The sequence below is a fragment of the Choloepus didactylus genome, chromosome 8 (assembly GCF_015220235.1).
Source record: "Choloepus didactylus isolate mChoDid1 chromosome 8, mChoDid1.pri, whole genome shotgun sequence".
In the NCBI taxonomy this organism is placed as follows: domain Eukaryota; kingdom Metazoa; phylum Chordata; class Mammalia; order Pilosa; family Megalonychidae; genus Choloepus; species Choloepus didactylus.
This window is the reverse complement of record NC_051314.1, coordinates 54,942,133-54,965,197: the sequence shown is the minus strand read 5'-3', so window position 1 is coordinate 54,965,197 and position 23,065 is coordinate 54,942,133. Positions and strand designations below refer to the sequence as shown.

General features: G+C 37.0%; 1 protein-coding gene across 7 annotated transcripts in view; it reads right to left on the bottom strand.

Annotated features, from left to right (window-relative positions):
* Positions 1–20,358, bottom strand: part of NAP1L1 (nucleosome assembly protein 1 like 1) — a 32,854-nt gene extending 12,496 nt beyond the window's left edge. For 3 of the 7 annotated variants that reach the window (XM_037845440.1, XM_037845437.1, XM_037845441.1), the window contains exons 1-4: positions 20,209–20,357; positions 8,869–8,905; positions 4,551–4,636; positions 3,016–3,118 (exon numbers count right to left, since the gene is read on the bottom strand). In XM_037845440.1, coding sequence (XP_037701368.1) covers positions 3,016–3,118; positions 4,551–4,636; positions 8,869–8,885 — 206 coding nt within the window. In that variant the 5' untranslated portion in view covers positions 8,886–8,905; positions 20,209–20,357. Of the gene's footprint in view, positions 1–3,015; positions 3,119–4,550; positions 4,637–8,868; positions 8,906–9,525; positions 9,545–19,852; positions 20,028–20,208 lie in introns of those variants that run through there. The other 4 variants (XM_037845439.1, XM_037845442.1, XM_037845438.1 and 1 more) reach the window with 4 other exon arrangements.
* Positions 20,359–23,065: the final 2,707 nt, after the last annotated feature.

The following is a 23,065-nucleotide window of genomic DNA, read 5'->3' as shown; positions in this document are numbered from 1 at the left end:
TACAAAAACAGTATCACTTCCAAGAAATGCAAACAGGTTAAACTTACTAGTAAAGGAGCAAACATTCATACCAGAGGAAGACAAAAGGAAGGAAGACATAGAGGATAGAAAAATACATGCCAGTTAATTAAGAACCCAAAAGACAGTTCTAAAAAACACTGATAAGATCAAGAAACCCCTGGCAAGACTACAATACAGGATACAGAATATAAAAGGAAAATATTTTTTTAAATGTATACATTTTTAGAAGAATATACGATGCCAAATTGGGCAGAAGAGAGAACATGAATACAGCACTAGTATGTAAAAACAGTGAATGGTAGTCCAAACTTCCCAGGGCCTCTACTTCCCAAACTTCAAAGGCTCAAGTCAATTTTTACAAGAGAGTTCTACCAACCATTCAGTTAATTCCTGTCATACACAAGTTGTTCCAAAACGGGACAAAATGTAAAAGAAGCCCTGTTCATTTCATGAGGCAGTTAAAATCATAACTCTAAAACCAGTTAAGGATAGTTATCATCATCACCAAGAGTTTATGTATATACATGCACATATACAAGTGTCCAACATATACATAAACATGCAGGAGCTCATTTCACTAAATATCAACTACCCAGCTCAGCCATTTTACAACAATGCATCATGATTAAGTTTATTCCCAGAATGCAAGGAGAGTTCGATATCATATACTACGAAAATATACATTTAGCATCTATTTAATAAATTCAAGCAGAATATTCAAGACCATCTGAACTGATACACTTACAGTACTGAAAATCTTGGCCAATGCTAAAGAAAGAAAAAATAGTTCTATAAGGTACAAAATAAGAGCTAAAGCTGCCATCATTTCCAGATAGATAAGATCTTTTGCCTAAGGGGGAAAAGAACAGAACAAATTACTACTCTAAGGCTTTATTAAGGTTACTAGATACAAGATCAACTTTAAGAAAAATCAATCCACTCCTCTCTACACCAGGAACAACTAACCAGAAAATACAATAAAAAAATAAGATTCAAAACAGCAACACATCTCAAACAACATTTCAAAACTTAAACTATAAGGAATTAACCAAGTATAGAATAGAAGCTATGATGAAAACTTAAGACATAGACTACAATTCAAATAAACACAGGTGAATGAAAATACTTAATCATTCCTCTATCATGTTAATATATAAATTCATTGTCATTCCTATCAAAATTTCTACTGAAAAATTTTTTTGAGAATCCTGATAAACTTGTGTCACAAGCATACTTGGAATAAAAGTTTACATATGTTATGCGGGTAGGTCAACCTTCAAAGTGAGGGTTGGGGGTGAGGTATTATACCACATATTAAGACATTATAAAGTCATAGTAGTAAGTGTGAAACTGCCAAAAGAATAGACAAAAGGACCAATGAAACAGAAGAGTGCCACTCAAACACAAACATAATTGTTTATAAAACTTAATATACAAAAAATGTAGCTTATGAGGGGTGACAATGGGATTGGGAAAGCCATAAAGACCACACTCCACTTTGTCTAGTTTATGGATGGATGAGTAGAAAAACAGGGGAAGGAAACAAACAGACAAAGGTACCCAGTGTTCTTTTTTACTTCAATTGCTCTTTTTCACTCTAATTATTATTCTTGTTATTTTTATGTGTATGCTAATGAAGGTGTCAGGGATTGATTTGGGTGATGAATGTACCACTATGTAATGGTACTGTAAACAATCGAAAGTACGATTTGTTTTGTATGACTGCGTGGTATGTGAATATATCTCAATAAAATGAAGATTAAAAAAAAAAAAAAAAAAAAACTTAATATACAATAAATATGGTGCCACAAACTGATAAGGGAAGAATGGATTGTTGGGTTACGTGTTACGAAAACCGGATGCTTACCTACACCAAATACAAAGGTAGACTCTAGAGGGATTAAAGACCTAAATGTGAAAGGTAAAACTAGTCAATAGAAAACCTAAAAGGAACAAGAACGGACTTACACAACTTCAAAAGCAGAAAATTTATGTTACATAGAAGTTAAAGGTTTCTGTTAATGGAGGATGCCAAGGAGAAAGTTAATAGACATGACGTAATAGACTATTTATGATGTGCAAATTAACCTCTAGAATACCTAAGAACTGTAATACAGGAAAAAGACAGTAACTTCAATAGACAAATGGGCAAAGGGTACAAACGGGGAACTTAAAGGTCTCACAAGCATTACGAAGAGAAGCTCAGAACTCATTAGAAATCAGAAAATACAAATTAAACTGAGCTCACACCCATTATATAGATGATAAACTGGATGATGCCACTGTCAGCAGCAACAGGACAAACAACTTTCATGCACTGGGTACAGCCATTCTGGAGAGGAAGCTGGAAGTACTTACAGCTTCCATAACCTCTATTAACTAGTAATCTCATTGCTCAGTACATACCCAAAAGAAATTCTTACACAGTTCCTTAACAGGACATGCACAAGGATGTCCACTGCAAAGAAATTTGTGGTGATGGAGGTTCAAAGCAATCTGGCTGTCTGTCCATCATAGGGAAAGTAGACAAAACACAGTAAACATACACCATAGTGAACTATGCAGCAGTTAGAAGCTACAGAGTAACTAGAGAGGTATATAGATAACCAACATGGATGGATCTTAAAATAATTCTTTTGAATAAAGAAAATTATAAGCAGAATGAGCTATCTAGGCTATTTTTCTCACTGATGAGACAAATAAGAAATCTGTATTTCTTCTAGTTCTGTGCATTTCTTCATACAAACCTCTAAAAAAATCTTTAAGATCAGTTCTGGTTTTGGACTACAACCTAAACAAACTTTAGGAGACCAACTCTAAATTGGTAGTACTTTGCAAATTTTTAAACTCACAATAATTCTATATTAGATACCAACAGACATTAGTTTTCCAGCATTACATATCTAACTAAGCCCTAGATGGTCTTTAAAAGATGCAGCTGCAATGGTGATTACAGAAGGGTAAATTAGGACGATGGAAAAGAAGAACTTGTACCTTTCAATGTATCCTGTTGGTGTTTCTACCAGACCATCAAGTCTTTCTTGAAGGGCTGCAAGAATCTGAGGATTTTGCATCATTTGAACAGTCAGCTGACGTGCTTAAAAAAAGGGGGGAAGGGCATCGAAAGAAGGATTTTATGAAAATGTATTAAGCTATTTCAATAGGACAATCCAATCATGAAGTTTCCTGATTTGCCCATAAAATGCTGGTATGAGTAGAGATGGGCAGCAAGCTAAAGAAAATATACTCTAGGAAAATCCAATGTTCAGGAAAAGTTCAGATTCCTAACCTCTAATGCACACCATTCTCTCAGGGCCACTGTCACAACTACTATGAACGATATCCTTTCCTCTTTCTGGCATTTTATGTTTCACCCACCTTGCATTTTGGGCCAAAGCTTCACCCAGATGCCTATCTATGACTCTTAACAATCCTTTAAAGGCAAGCAACACATCAGAAAACTGCAAATATATGGAGTTTTAAGCCTGGGAGAAAGACAGAGGAGTGGAGTGAACCTCAATGTCTGTCTGATGCATGCATAGTATTCTTGTGTGTAACCGAATAGAAAAAGTCAATAGTTGTGATAAAGGGTGTAACTGAAGCCAAACAAAATTTGATGATCAATGGCTTCTAAAAATTACACCCAATCCAAATACAAGCTAGAGATTTGCAGAATTGTGTTGCCATCTTCAGTTCTTCAACAATACAGACATAACACCAAACTGCCATGAATTTCCCTTCTGAAGGTCAATTCATTCTATTAATTAATGGATGATATATAGCTATGATAAGGAACATGAATTAAGAAATATCAATATTGGTCACTGAGGACATAGTCCTCTATCTTTTAAGAAAATGTTGCAAGATGAAAGCTGAAGCTAAAAGTTTCAAAGTCCTTTCATACAATTTACCTCCATCTGGCTAAAAAACAAAAAGTTGGATTATCTGGTAACTTGATATGCTTGGCCCTGATCTATAGTGCATAATCTCAGCAGTACAATTTCTCCCTACTTCACAACTCCCACCTTTATTATCTGCTAATGTGAACTCTGAAAGATTTGGCCTACATTTAATAGATGTCTCACTTTTTTGTTTGGAGAAGTAGATTTAAAAAGACATGCATGCACATTATTTTCCATATTACATGCTTAACATATTTTCAAATTAAATCTAAACCAGTCTTTTCTTTAGATGCACCACCAAAAAAACCCCAACCACCACCACCTGTAACATTTCACAATGACAGAACTAACAGCAGCTGTTTGACACAGCTATGCCATGTCACTCCAATAGGAGAAGGTATATGCAGTCATTTTCCATGGGTCACTATATCCATACTTTCCCTTACTACTGCTCTATCTCATATACACTAACACATATACAAACATACCCACATGAACTGCCACTGAACTGGAGGTTGGGACCAGTGAATAAAATGGACAATTTCCAAAAAAGAATGGTACTTATTACTACCCTCTAAAGGACATGTACCAGCAATCATTGGCTCCTGAAGTAATTTAAAATAATACCTTTGATTTTTGTTTCTTCACCAGTTTCTTCTTCTTCTACTTCTTCAACATCATCCAAATCTTGATCAAGTTCAGACTGTTCTTTGCTACAATATCATAGTATCACACCAAGGTTCAAATGTACCAATTACCAAAAAAATATAGAAAACTTAAATGAATGTTCTAGATTAATATGCCTCTTTCAAAGACACAAAATAGGAAATTTAAAAGGTAGTTCAGTTTTCCTTTTAACTTTATATGTAAACAAGTACAAATTGAAAGTATTTATACTTTGTTTTGGACAGTTAAGATAAAGTATAAAATATTTATACTTGTTTTGAACAGTAGTATAGAACTTGGAGGAAGCTTCCTTGTAGAGAGGTAGAATCTGGGAAGCCTTTTTGAGGTTCCTCCCTCACTTTATCCCCTCCTACCTATAATATGGATGTAATAGCTAGAGGTCCAACAAGGATCATGAGGTATCCTAGAGAATGGAAGTCACCAACTAAGGATAAAGAACTTTGATAAAACACAAGGAGACTGGATACTTGATGGCTGTGGAGCAACCACACCAATCTGTACTGAGTAACTTGAATTTTCCTCCTTTTTCTTTAATGGGGAAAGCAGAGAGTAGTAAAAGTTATGACAACCTCTGAGTCTACTTCATGCTTAGAACAAAGCCACAAAGACAGCACCAATGAGAGAAGGTAAAAAGTTAATAAAATGGAATCCTCCCCATTTCATCTTAAAGAATCACCAAAACAAAACAAAAAACTAGTTTTTGAACATGAGTTTACAACTAGCAAAAAGATGAGGATAGCAATTCCTTGTGAGATTTTACATTTTAACCATTTGGATTAGACATTTAGTTGCTTTCGCATATATGAAAAACATCTAAAAAATTAATTTTTATTTAGGGACAAATACCAACTGGTTAGTATAGAAAAATTTTGCTGGCAGAATACAACTGACCTTAAGTCTTTGAAAACTAAGGGAAAAAATTCAGCCTTCCCAACAGAAATTATTTCTGGAATATCTGTGATTTAGCATAAGCTTAAGTATTTGCATACTTAGAATTAAGGGCCACTGGCTAAAGATAATATTGAACAGCTCTTCCTCTAGCATCATTTCATTCAATCATTTATTGAATTGTTTAAGGCTTTAAAACAGGAGTTCACAAAGTACACTCTGTGGCCAAATTCAGCCCACCGTGTTTTTTGGTAAATAATGTTTTATTGAAACAACATCACACTAACTCATTTACTTACTGTCTGTGGCTGATTTCACATTTTAACAGCAGAGCTGAGTAGCTGTAAGAGACTGTATAGCCCAAAATGCCTAAAATATTTAATACCAGGCCCTTTACAAACAGAAAGTTGAACAACTCCCAAGAGCTCTAGCCCATAACAGGGCTCACATGCATCCAAAACTAAATACTGGTTGGGAGGGAAGGGAGGACAGAAATCAAGCTGCCACAGTTTTTTATTTTTTAAAATTTAAAACAGAGGGTTCCAGGTTAAGACAGCAGATTACACATATTCATCAGATCTTAATCATCCCAAAATCCTCATTAAAATTATGATAAAGGGGTTTTTAAACAGATAAACACAGGACAAGGAGAAAAGAGCAGCAAAATTTTAGAAGCCAGAAAACAGACAAGGAGTAACCAACTTCACTGAGAGAACCAATTCTAAGCTAGCAGTGGGGAAAGCTGAGAACCAGCCCAATTTAAACAGCATCTCTGAAAGGATAAGAACTGGCAGTACACTTCTAAAACTAGGGCTGGCTAAAATAGAGAGGACTAAGTTAAAACTGATAAGCTGTTAAATCCTTACATTCCCTCAGCCCTGGCAGAAATCTGGCAGTTTCTTTACTGGAGAAGTAAAACTGAGGACTCAGACCTGGGGACACTGCTAACAAGTGCAAAAGATAAAGGGTTGGCTGTATATACACCAGAATACTGAATGCAGAGACCCTTCCCTAGCCTTGTTATCCCAAATCTGACTGTCAGAACACCCTGGAAGTGAGATCTTACCCAGCAGAGACTCTTCAACAGAGAATCTGACCAGCCCAGAAAGAAATACCATTTTGACATTGGGGGTTTTCACAGTAATTGCCCACCCTGACAACCCTACACTAAAATCCCAAATTGACAAGCCTGGTTTCCAAACACTCAAATTTTCTATTTGACATTTTTTTTGAAACATCCCTCAACTGCCCCCCCCCCAATCGCAGTGAGCAGACAATCAAGTATTAACTCATATTTGAACAAAGCCTCTTATATTAAGACCAAAACAAATGGGCAAAGAAAAATTTAATAGCAAACAGACTGTACAGGGGGAGGAAACATCAAAAAAGATAATACAATGAAACAAGAACAGGATGCTATAAAAACAGGGACATTCTGAGAGCAAATGATCTCTTGGAAGCTAAAACACGACAGAAATTTTAAACCTCAATACATGAATTGAAAAGAGAAAAGTTTTTTTTTAACTTTGCCCAGAAAGAAGAGCAGAAAAGACAAAGATGGAAAACAGGACAAAAGACAATTATTAAGACCAGCCCAACACACAACATTTAACTAACAAGAGCTCCAGAAATAGAAAACAGAAATAAAGCATTAAACAAAAGTTAAGTGGAGAGTATTTCCCAGAACCAAAAGCTGTGAGTTGCCAGACTGAAAGGGTCCACCACTGAATGCCTTACTCATGGATAAAAACAGAAACGAAGTGGAAATTTCAGAATTCTGAAGTCAGAGAAGCTTCCACACTTATACATATATATATGTATATATATATATACACATATATACACACATATATACACACATACATTTTTTAAAGTGTCACATACAAATGATCAAGAATTAAAACAACTTTGAACTTTACAGGAACACTGGAAGCAAGGTGACAATGGAGCAATGTCTTCAAATTTCTGAAAGAAAATGATTTCCAAACTACAATTCTACACTCAAACTATTAAGCATGAGGGTAGAATACAGGGATTTTCAGTCATGCTGCATCGTAACAAAAATTATTTCAGTCGTACCCTTCCAAGAAGGTACTAAAGAACCAAAGAAAGTTAACAACATGGGATACAGCAAACAGCAAATCCAAGACAGGAGGAGCAAAAAGAAACCCCCAGGAAGATGTAAAAATAGATTCCACAAAGACATCTGTGCAGTTAAAACAGTCTGGACTGCAGCAGTATGACTCAGGAGTCACAATCACTTTGAGAGTCATTATTACCAAACGCCTGTGGCCACTCTTCCATCTTTTTATGCTGCAGACAGCATACACAGGTGGGATGGCCCAGATTCTGGTATATACTTGAGTATGTTGTCCCCCTGCTAGAGACATTTCATGCCCTCCCACCTCCCCATGTCCTGCTTGTCTACAACAGTTGTGGATAATCCTACCATCCCTCTCACCCAAATGTTCTGCTTTAACCTACTCCCCTCTAAGTTGGCAGAAATCACAAGCAACAAACATATTGCAGCTCGTTCCATTTTCTTACTAAATTTCCGCAAGACATTGATCCACACTAGAACCCTGCCAAATGCCAACTTGGTTAAAACTATGCTTCCCAGGATGCATGATCTTGCAAAGCCTCAGGAACGTTGAAGCCAGACTATGACCCAGATAGTCTCTTTTGCCTTTTGTTTTCTTCCCTTGGGGCCTTCAAGTAATAGTGGTAAATACTGCCTTTTTCCTTACAGCTAATTTTGTGATTGCTATTAAAGTTATCAAAATTAAAAAACAAATATTCAGCAATGAAATGAGACAAAAGCCAGTGGTCACACATCTGAAAAGGTAAAAGATGCAATTAAGCAGAGGCACACAGGGCTTCTAATAATAATAGTCTGTGTTAAACTTGTACACAAGTGTTTTATTATTCATTAAACTACGCATTTTATACATTACTTTGAATGTATATTATACTACATGTATGTACATTTTAAGTAACAAAATATTGGGAAACACATACATGATACAAATGAATTCTTAAAGTATGATCCACTAGGCGAGTTCAGCACTTTACTTAGAATAAATAATGACAAATGATTTCCTACTTATGACAGTAATTATATATACTATTTTCTTTTCGAACAGACTGTATCCAACTTTTATTAGAGTAGGTACTAACCATTAGTCATTATCATACATTTATATACTATTTTCTTTTCGAACAGACTGTATCCAACTTTTATTAGAGTAGGTACTAACCATTAGTCATTATCATACATTTTCATAGTACATAATTAATAATCCTGTTAACTACATCAGAGTACAAAGTGATGCCAGATCTCTGAAAAAAGAACCAATTATCTGCCACTTACTTGTCAATGTCTGCCATGTTGTAAGAACTCCAAGTATCTATGGAGAGAAACGCCAATGTTAAAAAAGTTATACCATTTATTTAAAAACAATAAGAGCATTTGAATCCAAAACCTTTAAAACCATGTTGAAAACTATCTCAAGAAATTTACTTGCTTTAAAAAGCATCAGTGTTCAGAAGAAAAAGTCATGAACACACAAAGATTATCTTACTAGTCATCAAAAATAATTTTTCACAGTACACTGCTTCAACAGTTACTACTAGGTTCTTAGAATCTGTCATATAAGTAGTATTATAATAAAATCATTGGTAAAGAATTTGATCTATGTTAGAACCACAGAAAAGGAACAGAACAAAAAGGGTCGTTATTAAATTTCCTTTAACCACCATAAATAGCCAATTTTTGCACCAAAGTTTAGGTTACTTAATACTTCACAGGATAAACTTTTATTTTGACAGTATTAATTTTTATCAAACTCATGTTATTAAGCCAAAATCTGAAATCTACTAGACTATTATTGCCTCCTCCAGAGATCTTTAAAAAATAGTCTAGTAATTTCTTTATCAAACACGAGTCCTTTAAACCACTTCATGACAGTTATAAAACTCTGGGTCCCAAACTATTTCTGGTAAACCTTCCCCATCTGTTCAAATATACCTTCATGTCACATCTCACTCCTCAACCTCCTCTTGATATACTGCTCATTGTCAACAACGCTTTTGGTTACTAGAACACAATAAATTTACTATAAGACTTTTTCATAGCATATCCTAAATTCCTTTTCATTACAAGATTAGTATTACTTAGAGAATTTAGCTTTTAGAAAAATAAAATTTAAGGTAAAATTTGTTATTTCAGGCAGAAAAATGGCTGAATGCCATAACACAGATTATTTAAAATCTAAACCATTAGAATCCCACACGAAAATCGATCTTATTTTAAAAATTAAAATCTTAGCCTTTAACCCATAAAATGCTACCATATGATTACTCGTATCAACATGCTTAATATGCTTATTACTTAAAGAGTTAAGAATATTAAATGCTACTACTCTTAGCAGTCACATGGCAATATTTGAAGGAAGTATCATTACTGATCTAATATACACCTTTTAGGCAAATTATAAAGGAAATATTTCTAATGTATCCTAGTCTATTTTAATACTCTTCTATTTGCTTTCAGTAACTTGTAGTAGCCCTGATGAAGTTTCTCTAGTGATGCTAATCAGCCAGCATTAACATAAAATGTTTAGCAAACAATTATGAAGAAATGCTGATACAAAAATAAGAAAACGCTGCACATCCTCTGGCGCTCAGCTTAAAACTTCTGCAAAGATGCCTTCCCATTCTGGCTATATAAGATTCCTTGGCTGTATACACTCTCCTAACACTATTTCTTTCCAGTATCTTCTCAAGTTTTTAACTATAAATTGATTGCTGTAACTATCTCTGATCAAGGTCTGTGTCTCCCAAGTGAGCAGACCACAAGATTCACGATGACAAGGATCTATCTGCTTTTGCCAATCACTGCATTGTATCCTCCTGGGCAGCTGCAATTATTCATCTCATTAAAAATAAACTTAGCATTAACATGCAACACACATAAAATGGACTTCTTTGCAGATGTAAGTTAATATGGAAAGAGCCCCAAAGCAAGATATAGAACGTATGGCAAAAATTCCACTTCAATACTTTTTTCCTCATATATATACATATCCTTTCCTATGAGTAAATAATTCCTGGAAAGGCAGACCATAAACCTAAACGTGGTTACCTATAAGATGAGGAAAAAAAAATGAGAACTTATTTCTCTTTCAGCATTACTTCTCCACATGCTTATGTTTTTAAAATTAGAAATTAATAACATTTTGCAATTTGCTGGGTTCAACAGCGTCCAGTAAACTCAGCAATTGTCAAAAAATGTGAAAGAAAAAAAATCACAAAATTTATTAATTCAATTTTCATAATATTTCAAGATGTTCAAAGAATGGATACACTGCTACTCTCAGCGTTCATTTTGTGGGATTACACTGAGTTAAAACTCTTAAAGTGAGCTTCTTTGGATTATTTTTTAAAGAGAATCCCACACAGCAGGATGGCATTACTCCAAGCTACCTTTTTTTTAAAGTAAGCCTAATTTTGTAATCAGATCAATTCAGTTGGTGCCAGCTTTGCTGTAGACTGGCCCAGGCAAATTCTCAGTTTTATTTTCATCATCTACAAAAAGGAGATAAAAATAATCGTCCCCTCATTGAATTGCTTAGGGTTAAGGGAGAATATCCATGTAAAACACTTATTAGGATTTGATACCTAAGTACTCAATATTAACTGTGTTTCCATTCTGTTCATTTTGGGTTGGCATGGGGCCAACAGTTCTGCAAAGTAACTGGGATGATTAAAGCAATTCCTTTAGTTTAGGGAGCTTAAAAAAATTGTTATTGTAGTAAAACATATGAACATAAAATCTGCCATTTCAAGCATTTTTAAGTGTAAAATTCAGTGGCATTAAGAACACTCACAATTTTGTGCAGTCACTGCCAGTTTCTAAAGTATTTTCATCAACCCAAACAAAAATTCTATACCCATAAAGCACAACTCCCCATTTCCCCCTTCCCTCAGTCCCTGGTTAACTTCTAATCTATTTTCTATCTCTATGAATTTGCCCATTCTAGATATTCCATATAGGTGGAATCATACAGTATTTGTCCTTTTTTGTGCCTGCTTATCTTATTCAACATCATGTCCTGGCGTATTTTACTCAACATGATGTTGTAGCATCTATCAGAACTTCACTACTTTTTCTGGCTGAATAATATTTCACACGTATATACCACATTTTGTTTATCCATTCATCTGCTGATGGACATGTGGGTTGTCTGTCTTTTGGCAATCGTGAATAATGCTACTATGAACATCGGTGTGCAAAGAACTGTTCAGGTCCTTGTTTTCAATTATTGGGAAGATAAACCTACAAGTGGGATTGCTGGGTCATATTGTAATTTTATGATTTAACTTTCTGAGGAACTGCAAAACTGTTTTCCACAGCAGCTGCACCATTTTACATAGCAATGCAGAAGAGTTCTGATTTCCCAAAAGGCTATTCACACTTCTTTTCCTTTGATTAAAACAGCCATCCCAGTGGGTGAAGTGGTCTATTATGGTTTAATCTGAATTTCCCAAATGACTTGTTGAGCAAGATGTTGAGTAACCTTTCGTGTGTTCACTGGCCATTTGTCTATCTTCTTTGGAAGACTGTTTTAACTTTAATAAATATACCATGATTATGTAAGATGTTAACATTGGGGAGGAACTGGGTGAGGGTACTCAGAAACACTCAAGTAGCTCTGCTACTTTTCAGTAAATTTAAAATTATGATTAAAAAGCTTATTTAAAAAAAAAAAAAAGATCCCTTGGATCCCATGTTCAGATTCTGAACCAACAGGTCTGAAAGGGTGGAACCCAAAAATTGCATTCTGAACAAAAATGCCAGCTTCTGAAGGAGGTGGTTCGCATTTAATCAGACCACACTGAGAAGCACAGGCTTAGATTAACAGCTGAATTTTTACTGCACAGTTGACAATAAAATTGAAGACAAATTTTATTTGTCAGATAGACTCAACGATGTTCAATCTAAATGATGTATATACAAGAAAACATGATCTGTTAGTACCTTAAACGCCCAGTGGGTCATTCAATTACCATACATTACTCAGCGAAACATTATTCAGCCAGTAAAAAGGTTAGACAGCTCTTTCTGTGCTCATGTTGAATGATGGGTGTGTGTGCATGTGTTCACTTGCTCGCCTATGTTGCTAAGTAATAAGAAAAAGGTTAAGACTACCATGTGTAGGATGAAAATCATTTGTGTTAAAAGTAAAAGAAAACAAAACAAAAGTCAGGCATGTATCTCTTCTCTAGGGAGATGTAATTGTTTGGCTGAGATTGTTCAGTTGGCAGCAAAGGACAGATGGAGAAATACATTTTTCAATTCTGTCCTTTGTATATTTTAAATTTGTACTTGCATTAAGCTCAGTAGTATTTCTGATATTTTTTAGGAATTTGGATTATATCATTCTCATTCTCCTAAATTTATTTTGTTCTACACTGAAAGGAAAATTGGTGTATGCCCATACTAATGAGCCTGATGTTTCAAGGAGTATCAAGATTTTTTTATAGGATTGTAAAAAAAGATTTTCTACCTAAGAATAATATGACCTCTAAATCATTCAGTAAAATTGAAGGCATAGGTATGTGACTATGGTGGTTTGAAACTGTATGTACCCCAGAAAAGCATATTCTTAAAGTTAATCCATTCCTTTGGGTATAGCCCACAGCAGGCAGGATCTTTTGATAAGGCTACTACTCCAGTTAAGGTGTGACCCATCTCATTCAGGATGGATCTTAATCCTCTTACTGGAGTCTTTCATAAATGGGATGAAAATACAGAAAGAGAGAAAGCCAAGGAAGAAAGTGAAATCAATGAAACCTGGGAGAGAAGGGAGAGACCCACAGACCCCACTTTACCTTGCCATATGACAGAGGAATCAAAGATCCCTAAGAACTGGTCTTCAAGAAGAAAGCAGTGCTTTGATTTGGATATTTTCTTGGTCTCAAACTGTAAGCTAATAAATTCTCATTGTTTAAGCCAACCCATTTCATGGTATCTGCTTGAAGCAGCCTAGGAAAACTAAAACCACCACCAAACCAGTTCTTCAACTTATTACACGTCATTAGGGCAGGTCACGTAAGTTCCAGTTTTTTGTGTTAAAATAGACAAAGGCTGCTCTAACACATGGTATTCTAAGAATCTGATGACATATGTAAAAATGCATTGTAATCTGAAAAAAAGTAAAAATGTAAATTGTTACAAAAACGTTAATTTTGCAGAAGGAAACGTTAATAAAGCATGTATTTAGAATAAAATAAAAAAATCTGTCAGACATGAAACACATTCCAAGAACTCCATGAAGAATTTGTTTCTAGTAGTGGAAGTTACATTAAGACCAACTTTATCACTGAAGAATAATTAAAAGTATAGAATAAAATATCTGTTAAAATCTTAAAAGCATCAAAATGGCTAACAAGAACAAAAAGAATCAGTAACCCAACAATGAAGACAAAGCAGGTAGCAAAAAGGCAAACAGGGAGAAGGAAGTATGTGCCCTAACGGCAAATGCCTATCTAGGCAAATGTGAACTGTGGTTGTAACTACCTTGTAAAAACAAAAGCTCTGGGGCCTGTCCATGGTGGAAAAGCTTAATAGCAACCCTTCCACATTAAGCAGGGACTCCCAAAGTGTTATGTCCTCAAGAGATAATAAACCAATCTTTCTGGATAGAGCCCAAATTCATTCCATCTGTGTTGTCCCCAAAACCCCAAGCTTTGGGTTTAGCTTAAAATGGTCTCTGCCTCATAGTGCTCCTAAGCACCTGTATATGCAAATGTAAGGCAAAGCACCTTTATCCTAGACCTCAAATAATTCAAAAAATTCACAAGGGCATGAGAGCAACAGAAAATTTTACAAAAGAAAATTCGGATAAAGATTTAAATAATAGGAATGTCAAACAAACTAAACAAACAATACAAACTAAAAGAAAAGTGTATCTGCAAGGAACAACCATCCATTAAAGGCAATACAGTAAATTTGTAAAGTAACTAAATAGTATATCTAAAAATAAAAAAGTAAACTAAATAGGCAGATTTAACATTTGATTAGATACAGCTGAAGAGAGAATTAATAAGCTGGAAAGCTCAGAAGAAATCTTTCAGAATACAGCAGACTAAAGGATGGAGAATACTGAAATTAAGACAGTTTAGGAGACAATAAAGTCTAACATTTAACACAAATTCCAAGCAAAGAGGAGAGAACGAAGCACAATATTTGAAGAAATTAAAAGCTGAGAATTTTCCAGAACTGATCTAGATTCAGGAAGCCCTACAAATCCCAGAATAAAAAGAAACCCACTTAGATCAGTGTAAAGGCAGAACAAAAGGTCACCTTAAAAGCACTCATCCTATAAAAACAAAGGTGAAACAGTATCAGGGAAAAATCATCTCTAGCAGAGACTAACTAAAAAATTCTCAAGTATGTTTTCCACATAGAAGGTTATGTTCCCAGATGGATGTTCTAAGATGACGGAAGAAAAATGGTAGGGGAAGAAGGAGGAAAAGAAAGAAGTAAATGGATTAAAATATTCTAATGCCTTTATGTATGCGATTAGATTTCTAAGACAACCCCCAAAATACTAGAAATGGCAAATTAACTTACAAATTAGAAAATCAAAATAAATTTTTAGTCAACTCACAAGAAAAACAGGCTACACAAATAGCACAAAATAATCAGATTAAAATATAAACATCATAGTAATTACACAAAAATGTAAACTGATTAAATGCTACTATTAAAAAAATTGTCAGACTGAATTTTAAAAAATCCAATTATATCCTATTTATGAGACACATCCATAACATAAAAATATTGAGTTTCAAATCCTAAACCCAAAGAAGGCTGGTATCGTATTAAAGTCAGGGAGGAAAAGGAAAAAACAAGCTGTAAGGAAAAGTACTATTAGAGATAAAAAGGGTCATTTTATAATAAAAGGTTCAATTTACAACCCAATATAATATATGTAACATACAGAATAGATTAATGAGAAAGAAAAGCCACTGGTTCATAATAACACGACCTGAAGAAAATCTGCCACTGGAAAAAAGGGGGAAGAGGACAAGTGATTGAATCAGACCACAAGCTGATCATTTTGGGGTGTTGAAATAGCTAGCTGTCCAGACACATATTATCCAGTAACTACTCACCACCATTCCAGTAAATTTCATTCTGAATAAACTCCCCTTACATTTAATGAAAAGGAAAGAAAATCATATTTATGGAGCCCTAATGTGTAACAAATTATACAGACTTTCCTCATATTTGCAGATAAAATATTAAGTACCTTGCTCAGTAACACACAACAAGTAAATGAAGAAAGTAAGACTTAAAAAATCTGACTTCCAAAACCCACTCCTGGTCTACTATTCCAAAAAGGAGAGATGGCCTCCCAATCAAGTTACTGCTATACAGATTATACAGTAACATACTGGTTATTATTCCTTTACAGAAAATGACTATTTCATGGTAAAACAGCCAATTAAAACCTGCAAATGTTTAAAAACAAAGAATTCAAGGGAACCAGGACTATCCTAAGTATATAGATTCCCTTTTATCCCAGCCTTCACTCATTCCAAATGCACTGTGCTTTAAATAAATCTATTTCAGACACTGAACATTTTCAGTGGTCCAGAGGGCTCAGGATCTCACTTGGTTCCAGCACAACCTTATAGTTAGTATATATATCTTTAGGCTCGCTTTTTCATTTAAGTCAATCCAGAACTGACCTTGTATTAATCCCCAAAGCAAAATGGACTTCTATTTGAAAACACTGTGTTGTCTTCTGCAGAAGGGTTCTCAATACCTATGGTATTACCTGATCCAATAGCAGAGAATCATACCTGGGTTGAAGTTAGGTCTTAAGGGCAATGAAACAGTATGCCCTATCTAATTGGCAGTCATTTTTTTGTTTTTGCTGTTGTTATACTATACAAGCAATCATCCTTAACAGATGCCCCAACTCTCTAACTCAAATATGGGCATTGATTCCAACCGGCATGGAGAGAACACATCTATCCACATGGTCACCAAATGTTGGCTTCAAATTCTCACTGAAAGAGAGAATTTCTCCTTTCACCGGCCTTCAAGTTACAGCCCCCTTGACCATCCTGACATTTGGTGAAAAGTCACCAAACCATTAAACATAATACCTTAAGAAATAATTTAGTCAGAGACTATACACAATAGGAAGTCATAAGGTAAAGAAGCCATTACCCAGCTACAAGTAAACAGATTCAACATTGGAAGATCTCATGATCACGAAGAAGTGCTAGAGATTTCCCCTGCAGCACAGTGGAACCCAGGAAAGAGTGCTTTTGAATTCCAAGCTGATGCACAGAACAGTTTAAGATATGAGCACTGTCTTTAAAAGCCAGTACAGTCAGGCAAACACTTGAAATACCACATCATTAGTCACATTTATTCCTTAACTATGTAACCTTGGATAAATTCTTTAACCTCTCTGTGCCTCAGTTCCCTCTTTGTTAAAATGCTAATAATACCACCTACCTCTTAGGAGCACTAAATGAGTTAACACTCAATTTAAAACAGTGCCCAAATAATCACCCATTAAATGTTAACTGTCGTATTTACCCCAGTATGCCCTCTTAACCTTAGAAAATAATTCAAAATAATTTTTATGTTCTTCAAAACTAAAGCTTTTTCCAATAAAAATTAAAATGTATAAAACTTCTGAACAAGGAAGTGTATCAAAATATGTAGCAGCGAAAAACAGAATTGGTAACCAGAAATATAGAGGCCACTTTCTATGGCAAACCCAGTAATGTGCTCTAGTAGTCTGCTGTCAAAACACTAAGCAACCTAAAACTTTCAATTTCTAACCCCCAACTCTGCCCAGGGAGATAATTTCTTATCAGGATCAAAACAAGTCTGAAATGGGTCTTAAAATCACCATTTTAACGAGTTCCTTCAAATAAAGAATGTTATAAATACTACTTCTATTCCTCTTTCACTTTTTTTGTCCATAGCACCCACTCTAACTTGACATTTGAAGATACAGCTAGCAACCAATTTGCCTGTTTTGCTCATGAAATAACCCCCAAATCTAGGATACATGTCAAAATAGGTGCCCAATTACTTACTCAAAATCAGCTAATAGCAAGTAGGATTATGGGTTTAGTTAGACTTGAGAATTCAAATATATTATTAGTATTTCTATATTAATCAGATTCATTCCCTTTGATCTTATATTCTACTAATATCTCAAATTTACAACCAAGCAAAATCAAACAAAATAAGGATGTAGTTATTAAATGCCTACTATGTAACGGGCCAGCTAATAGTTCAGTCTCTAAAATCTTTAACCTACATGGACTTCCTTTAAAATCCCAGGTGATTTTTACAGGCTACAATTCACTTTTCAGGTGGCATTATCTTCTATCTTCATTTTTCAGTTGGGGATCAGAGTGGAGAAAGGGAAATGAGAAGACAGAAATCTTTTAAGAGCCAGGTTAGTAAGGGTAGGTATGAATGATATCCTTTCTCTTCAGCCTTGAAGTCAGAGATTCTGCCTCTTTTACTCCCTTTTACAAAAGGAGCCTTTATTTAGAATATATTTCTGGAAGTTTAGAATGGAAGCAGTCACCCGAAGCCAACATGGACAAGTTGGATAACAGAATAGCAGCATTTCGGATTATTTCTGGTACAGCTGTTTTTTATTCTCATTAAGGAACAAGAACAATCATGCACCTTATTACTAGCTTAATAATTCTGTCAATTAATGGTCCACTATCATAAATAGTTATTTCACTACAGATAAAACTGACACAGACTTTCAAAGTGGTATGATGCAAAGATTTTAAATGCTGTTAATTAAACTAACACAAACAATGTTGGCCTGAAAAGAGAATCATGTCAAGATTTTATGACGACAGAAGATGTCCAAGCCAATCCATCAATGTTTAGGTCCATCTGTCCTCAAAGGATCCCTAGGTCTTCTTAGAGCTAAAACAGTTTAGATTTGGGCCATTTATCTAAATTCAGGCAACTTCAAACAAGCTTGGGACTAGACTAATAGTCCCTGAAGATGGATGTAAACTTCACTTACTTGTCAGTTTTAAGTTATCCTGTATACTAGCTTTTTCTCTTATTCAAGGGCCATGTTATTACATCATTAGTAAAATAAGTACAGGAGTATTAATTTAAGCTGACAATAAAGTAGGACCTTGATAGCAATTTGAAAAGTTTTCTTCTCACCTACATCTCAAAAACAGCTCATTTCCCATTACAGCACTCCTGACACCAGGGAAATAGTATACATTTATCAGACTATAGTCGTTTCAGGACTAACTGATCAGGCAGTGACAGTCTAAAACAGGAGTTTTTTAAAAATACATTTCCTGTCCTAGTTCATCTTTTTTTCACTCTGCAAGCCTCGTCCTCCCAAAAAGGACCCCGATCCACATCCTCCTTTTACAAGCTCTCCTGGAGAATTCTGAGGACAAGACAGCAAACTACAAATTTAGTCCAATAACATTTACATTAATGCCTCATTCTACCGCATACTTCCCCCACCCCATCCCCATTCACTTTAAAAGATGGTTAATTAAGGACCTTTTTCTGGGAACTTAAATACAGAAACTAATTTCTAAGAAATTAAGAGAAGTCATATAAGAATTAGATATTACAGGCCAAATCCTTTATTTCCATCTTAGAACCGTTTAGGTGTTCAGATTGCTCAAGATCGACCCTGGTCAAGACACCCATCCAAGTTCTAACTGTGCTTGAGGTACACAAAACAACCTTTTAACACGCGTTAATTATTTTAAAACCCTAGCACTGGAAGAGGCCCTGTTCAGCATCGCCCATCATTTAACATTCATACTTTCTTTCGGTACCAAGAGAAAGATTAAGACCACAGGGAACAAGCAGGCAAGAGTTCGAACCCCAGGGGCTTAACTTATTTGCTCACTGTTCATTTCCCTAGACCACCAACTCTACAACTTTCCAGTGAAGAACCCAGAAAGGGGGCTCCAATCAGGAGCAGACGATAGTCACGCAGCCCATCACCACGTGTAGAGGAAAGCCGCCGGGGTTTCCCCTCCCAGCGCGGCGGCCGCCTCCAGTAGGAGGAGAGCCCCGGAGCCCCGCAGCCTCGCAGCCTCCCCCACCACCTCCCCGCCTCAGGGCCTCCTCCCTTCACTGCCCCTCCCACCCGTCGGAATTTGCAGCCTCCGCTGTTCTTTCCATCCCCCCGAGACCTCCCTCCGGGAATTATTTTTGAGGGTGAAACGGGGGTGTCGAGACGGCGGGCTCCGTACTTGGGCCCGGCCCGCACCAAGGACACCTCCCACTTCCTCACGGCAATGCCGCTGACTTCTCAGGGCGTCCGGGCCCCGCCGCGGCCTCCCTCCTGTCCGCGTGGAGAAGCCGGTGGGGCACGGAGGACCTCAGCGCAGACCAGCGCGGTCCCCGGACACCACAGGCCTCGCCGGTCGCCACAGGCCGCACCGACCCCTGCGTCTCCTTAGCAGTCCCTGAAAAAAACGACGGCTGAAGGGTCGAAACTCCGCGGACTGGTCTGATCCTACAGGACAGCCAGGGAGGACCGGGCGCCCGCGACCCCCACTCTCAGTCCCCCGTCCTTCTTCCCTCCCCTCTGCGTAGGCCGTTCGGCCAACTCCAGGTTCCCCTCCCTTCTAGGCCCCCATCCGTTACCGGCAGCTAGTACGGGGAGCCACACGGCCGGAGCTGCGCAGGCAGTGACTCAGGACGGCAGCGGCAGCGGGAGGAGCTGGAGGCGGCGCCGAGAGGAGATGGCGCTAAAAAAGACCCCAGAGCCCGCCGCACGCGCTCATATACAATTAGCGTCAGCACGTAGACCGCTCCGCCGCCCTCCCCCCGGCCTCTGCGTCTCCTAGCAACGCGAGCGGGAGGCGGGCCCAGTTTCGGTTGCCTAGCAACAGAACCGTCCCTCTTCGCCCGCGCACTCCACACGCCTGCTGCTGGTTCTTCCCGCCCCGCGGCCCGTGCGTCGCGCTCGGGTTCTTTGGGTTCCCGCCTGTGACTAACCTCTGCCCCCTGCTAACGCACCGCGTAGTCTCTTTGCTCGCTCCTACACTGGAAAAGAATCTCAACCACACGGTTTTAGGGAGGGGCCTTGGCCCCCCTCGTCCGTGTCCCACCTCACCACCCCTCAGCGTTGTCCCGGGTGGGGTGTGGAAGTCCAGCCATCCTTTTCCCCGCTCGCGGCATGCTGCGGTCTTGCGCGCTTTAGTCCTGTTCATAGCCTGGCCTTATTCCTGCCTTATCATTGCAACTCCCTGGTATCCACTTTCCCTCCCGGCCTTATTCTTTTTTCTGTAAGAACAACATTTCTTTCCCCGTGTACACCTGCGGCGGCGCCTTCTGCGGGTTTTGCTTCTCCAAACTCAGCGGGTACCCGGGCCTTCTTCGGGTGCACCTCACCCCACCTCCACCTTTCTGCCTGACGTGAGAGCCCTCATTTCTACTTTAGTTCTTTTGATGGGTGTATGTGGCTTATTTTCTAGTTGATTTTTAATGCAAACATTCAGCATATCTGCTGTTTTCATCTTTCTGTAGAACAACAAAGTATGTAAATCCTTAACCGTGTGAAACCACATGGCTATTTTCAATTGATGCTGGATTGACTAATTTTAACTCTTAAAACCGTGATTTTCAAAGTGTGATCTGAGGGTCCTTGGGACCCCTTACAAGCCCAAGTCAAAACTATTTTCATAGTAATATTAAGACGTTATTTGGCTTTTACACTCTCATTCTCTCACAAGTGTACAATGGAGTTTTCCAGAGGCTACATGACAGCGTGAGATGGCAACAGATGGAAAAAAGCAGATACACAATCCAGCCAAATTCTGTAAAAACCGAAATTAAGGAAATTTGCAAAAATGTGAAACAATGCCACTCTTCTCACTCGGGTTTTGTTTGTTTTGGAAAGTAGTTATTTTTCATAAAACTTTATTTTCTATTTGCTTTATTGTTTAAATGGATTAATGAATAAATATTTTTTAAAATTTATCATTTTTAATTTCTAATATGGTAAATATTACAAAACATAAACAAGAACTTTTGGGGGTCCTCAATTTTTAAGGGTTCCTATAAAGGGGTCCTGAGACCAAAAAGTTTTGAGGACCTTTACTCTAAATATTGCAGTCTTCAAGCTATCTGGAGTAATCTGTTAAAATCCTCATATTTAGCAACTACCTCTATTCCATCTTAAAGGATATAGTTATATTCTTGGCACTTCCCAACTTCACTGAACTTAGTTGCCTTTCTTATTTCACACTACAGATGCCTCAATATACCTAATCATTTTAGTTCTTCATATGTGAGACTTTTGTTTTTTCTACCTTCTTTCTTCATATACACCCTGCTTGACCTTGATGTTATGCTAACACTAATTATCATAACATCAATAATGACTCCTCATGAAGAACCCACTATATTTAAAATAGAATACAATGCCCAAAATGTACATAAACTTGGCACTAATTTTAATGATGCCCTCAAGAGTGTTGCCATCTAATCAAAGTTATCCATAATCCAAGGTAATTAGCATATTAAAAATGAAGTAAATAGTGTTCCACTCCTTTCCATAAGCCTTTATGGTCGTAGAACTTCTGAAACAAAATTGAGAAGTTAGCCTTCATAATGGTTTCTACCCTTCTCAAGAGAGCCCCACTAATTTCAGACACTCTGCTGCCCTAAGGCTCTGAATTTCTTAGGTTCTATCCCTTACCCCATAATCGAGGATTTATGATTGCTAGTTTACGTGCTCTCTTTCCTCTTTTCTCCAGGTCCCTCCTCCAGCACCTTTCTCTAGCCTCCTCCTTCCCTCCGTTCAGTGTACACTAGCCAGTGTAAGAAACTTACATGCTAATAATGCATGTATTTTAATTGTGGTATTTTGAATCAGTTTGTAAATCTAAGCCTTTACCATTTAAGTCCAGAGAAGGCCAATCATTGATGCACTCATTCAATAAATATTATGTGTCGGCCCCAACTTGAGACACTGGAAGTATAGCAATGAACAAGGCAAGGTTCCTGATTTTATTGAGTTGATGTTCTAGTGAGGGAGAGCAAATGATAAACAGAAATGAAATAATTTCAGATATTGGTAAGTGAAAGAGTTATGAAGGAAATAAAATGAAACCAAGGGGTAGAAGGTGAATGATCCGAAGATACCACTGCGTTTTTTTACATAACCCCTATTGGTCTCCAAAATCACGCAAGGCTACCTGATTTAATTACATAAATGGGGGCTCTGGTCACTGAACTTGGGTGGTGCTAAACTTTCACTTGAAGTTCCTTTTTTCTTTATACCCCATGTTTTTCATTTGGTGGCTTTTTTGCAACATTGTATCCTAGTGGTTTAGAGGTGTGGTGTTGGAATAAGGTATGACTTTGGAGTCAGAAGGCCAGGTTCCATCCCTGTAACACTGTGTAATTTCAAACAAGTCGCTTAAATACCCTAAGCCTCAGTTTCCAAATCTGTAAATCGGGACAAAAAAGTCCGTTCCTCAAAGGGATATTACAA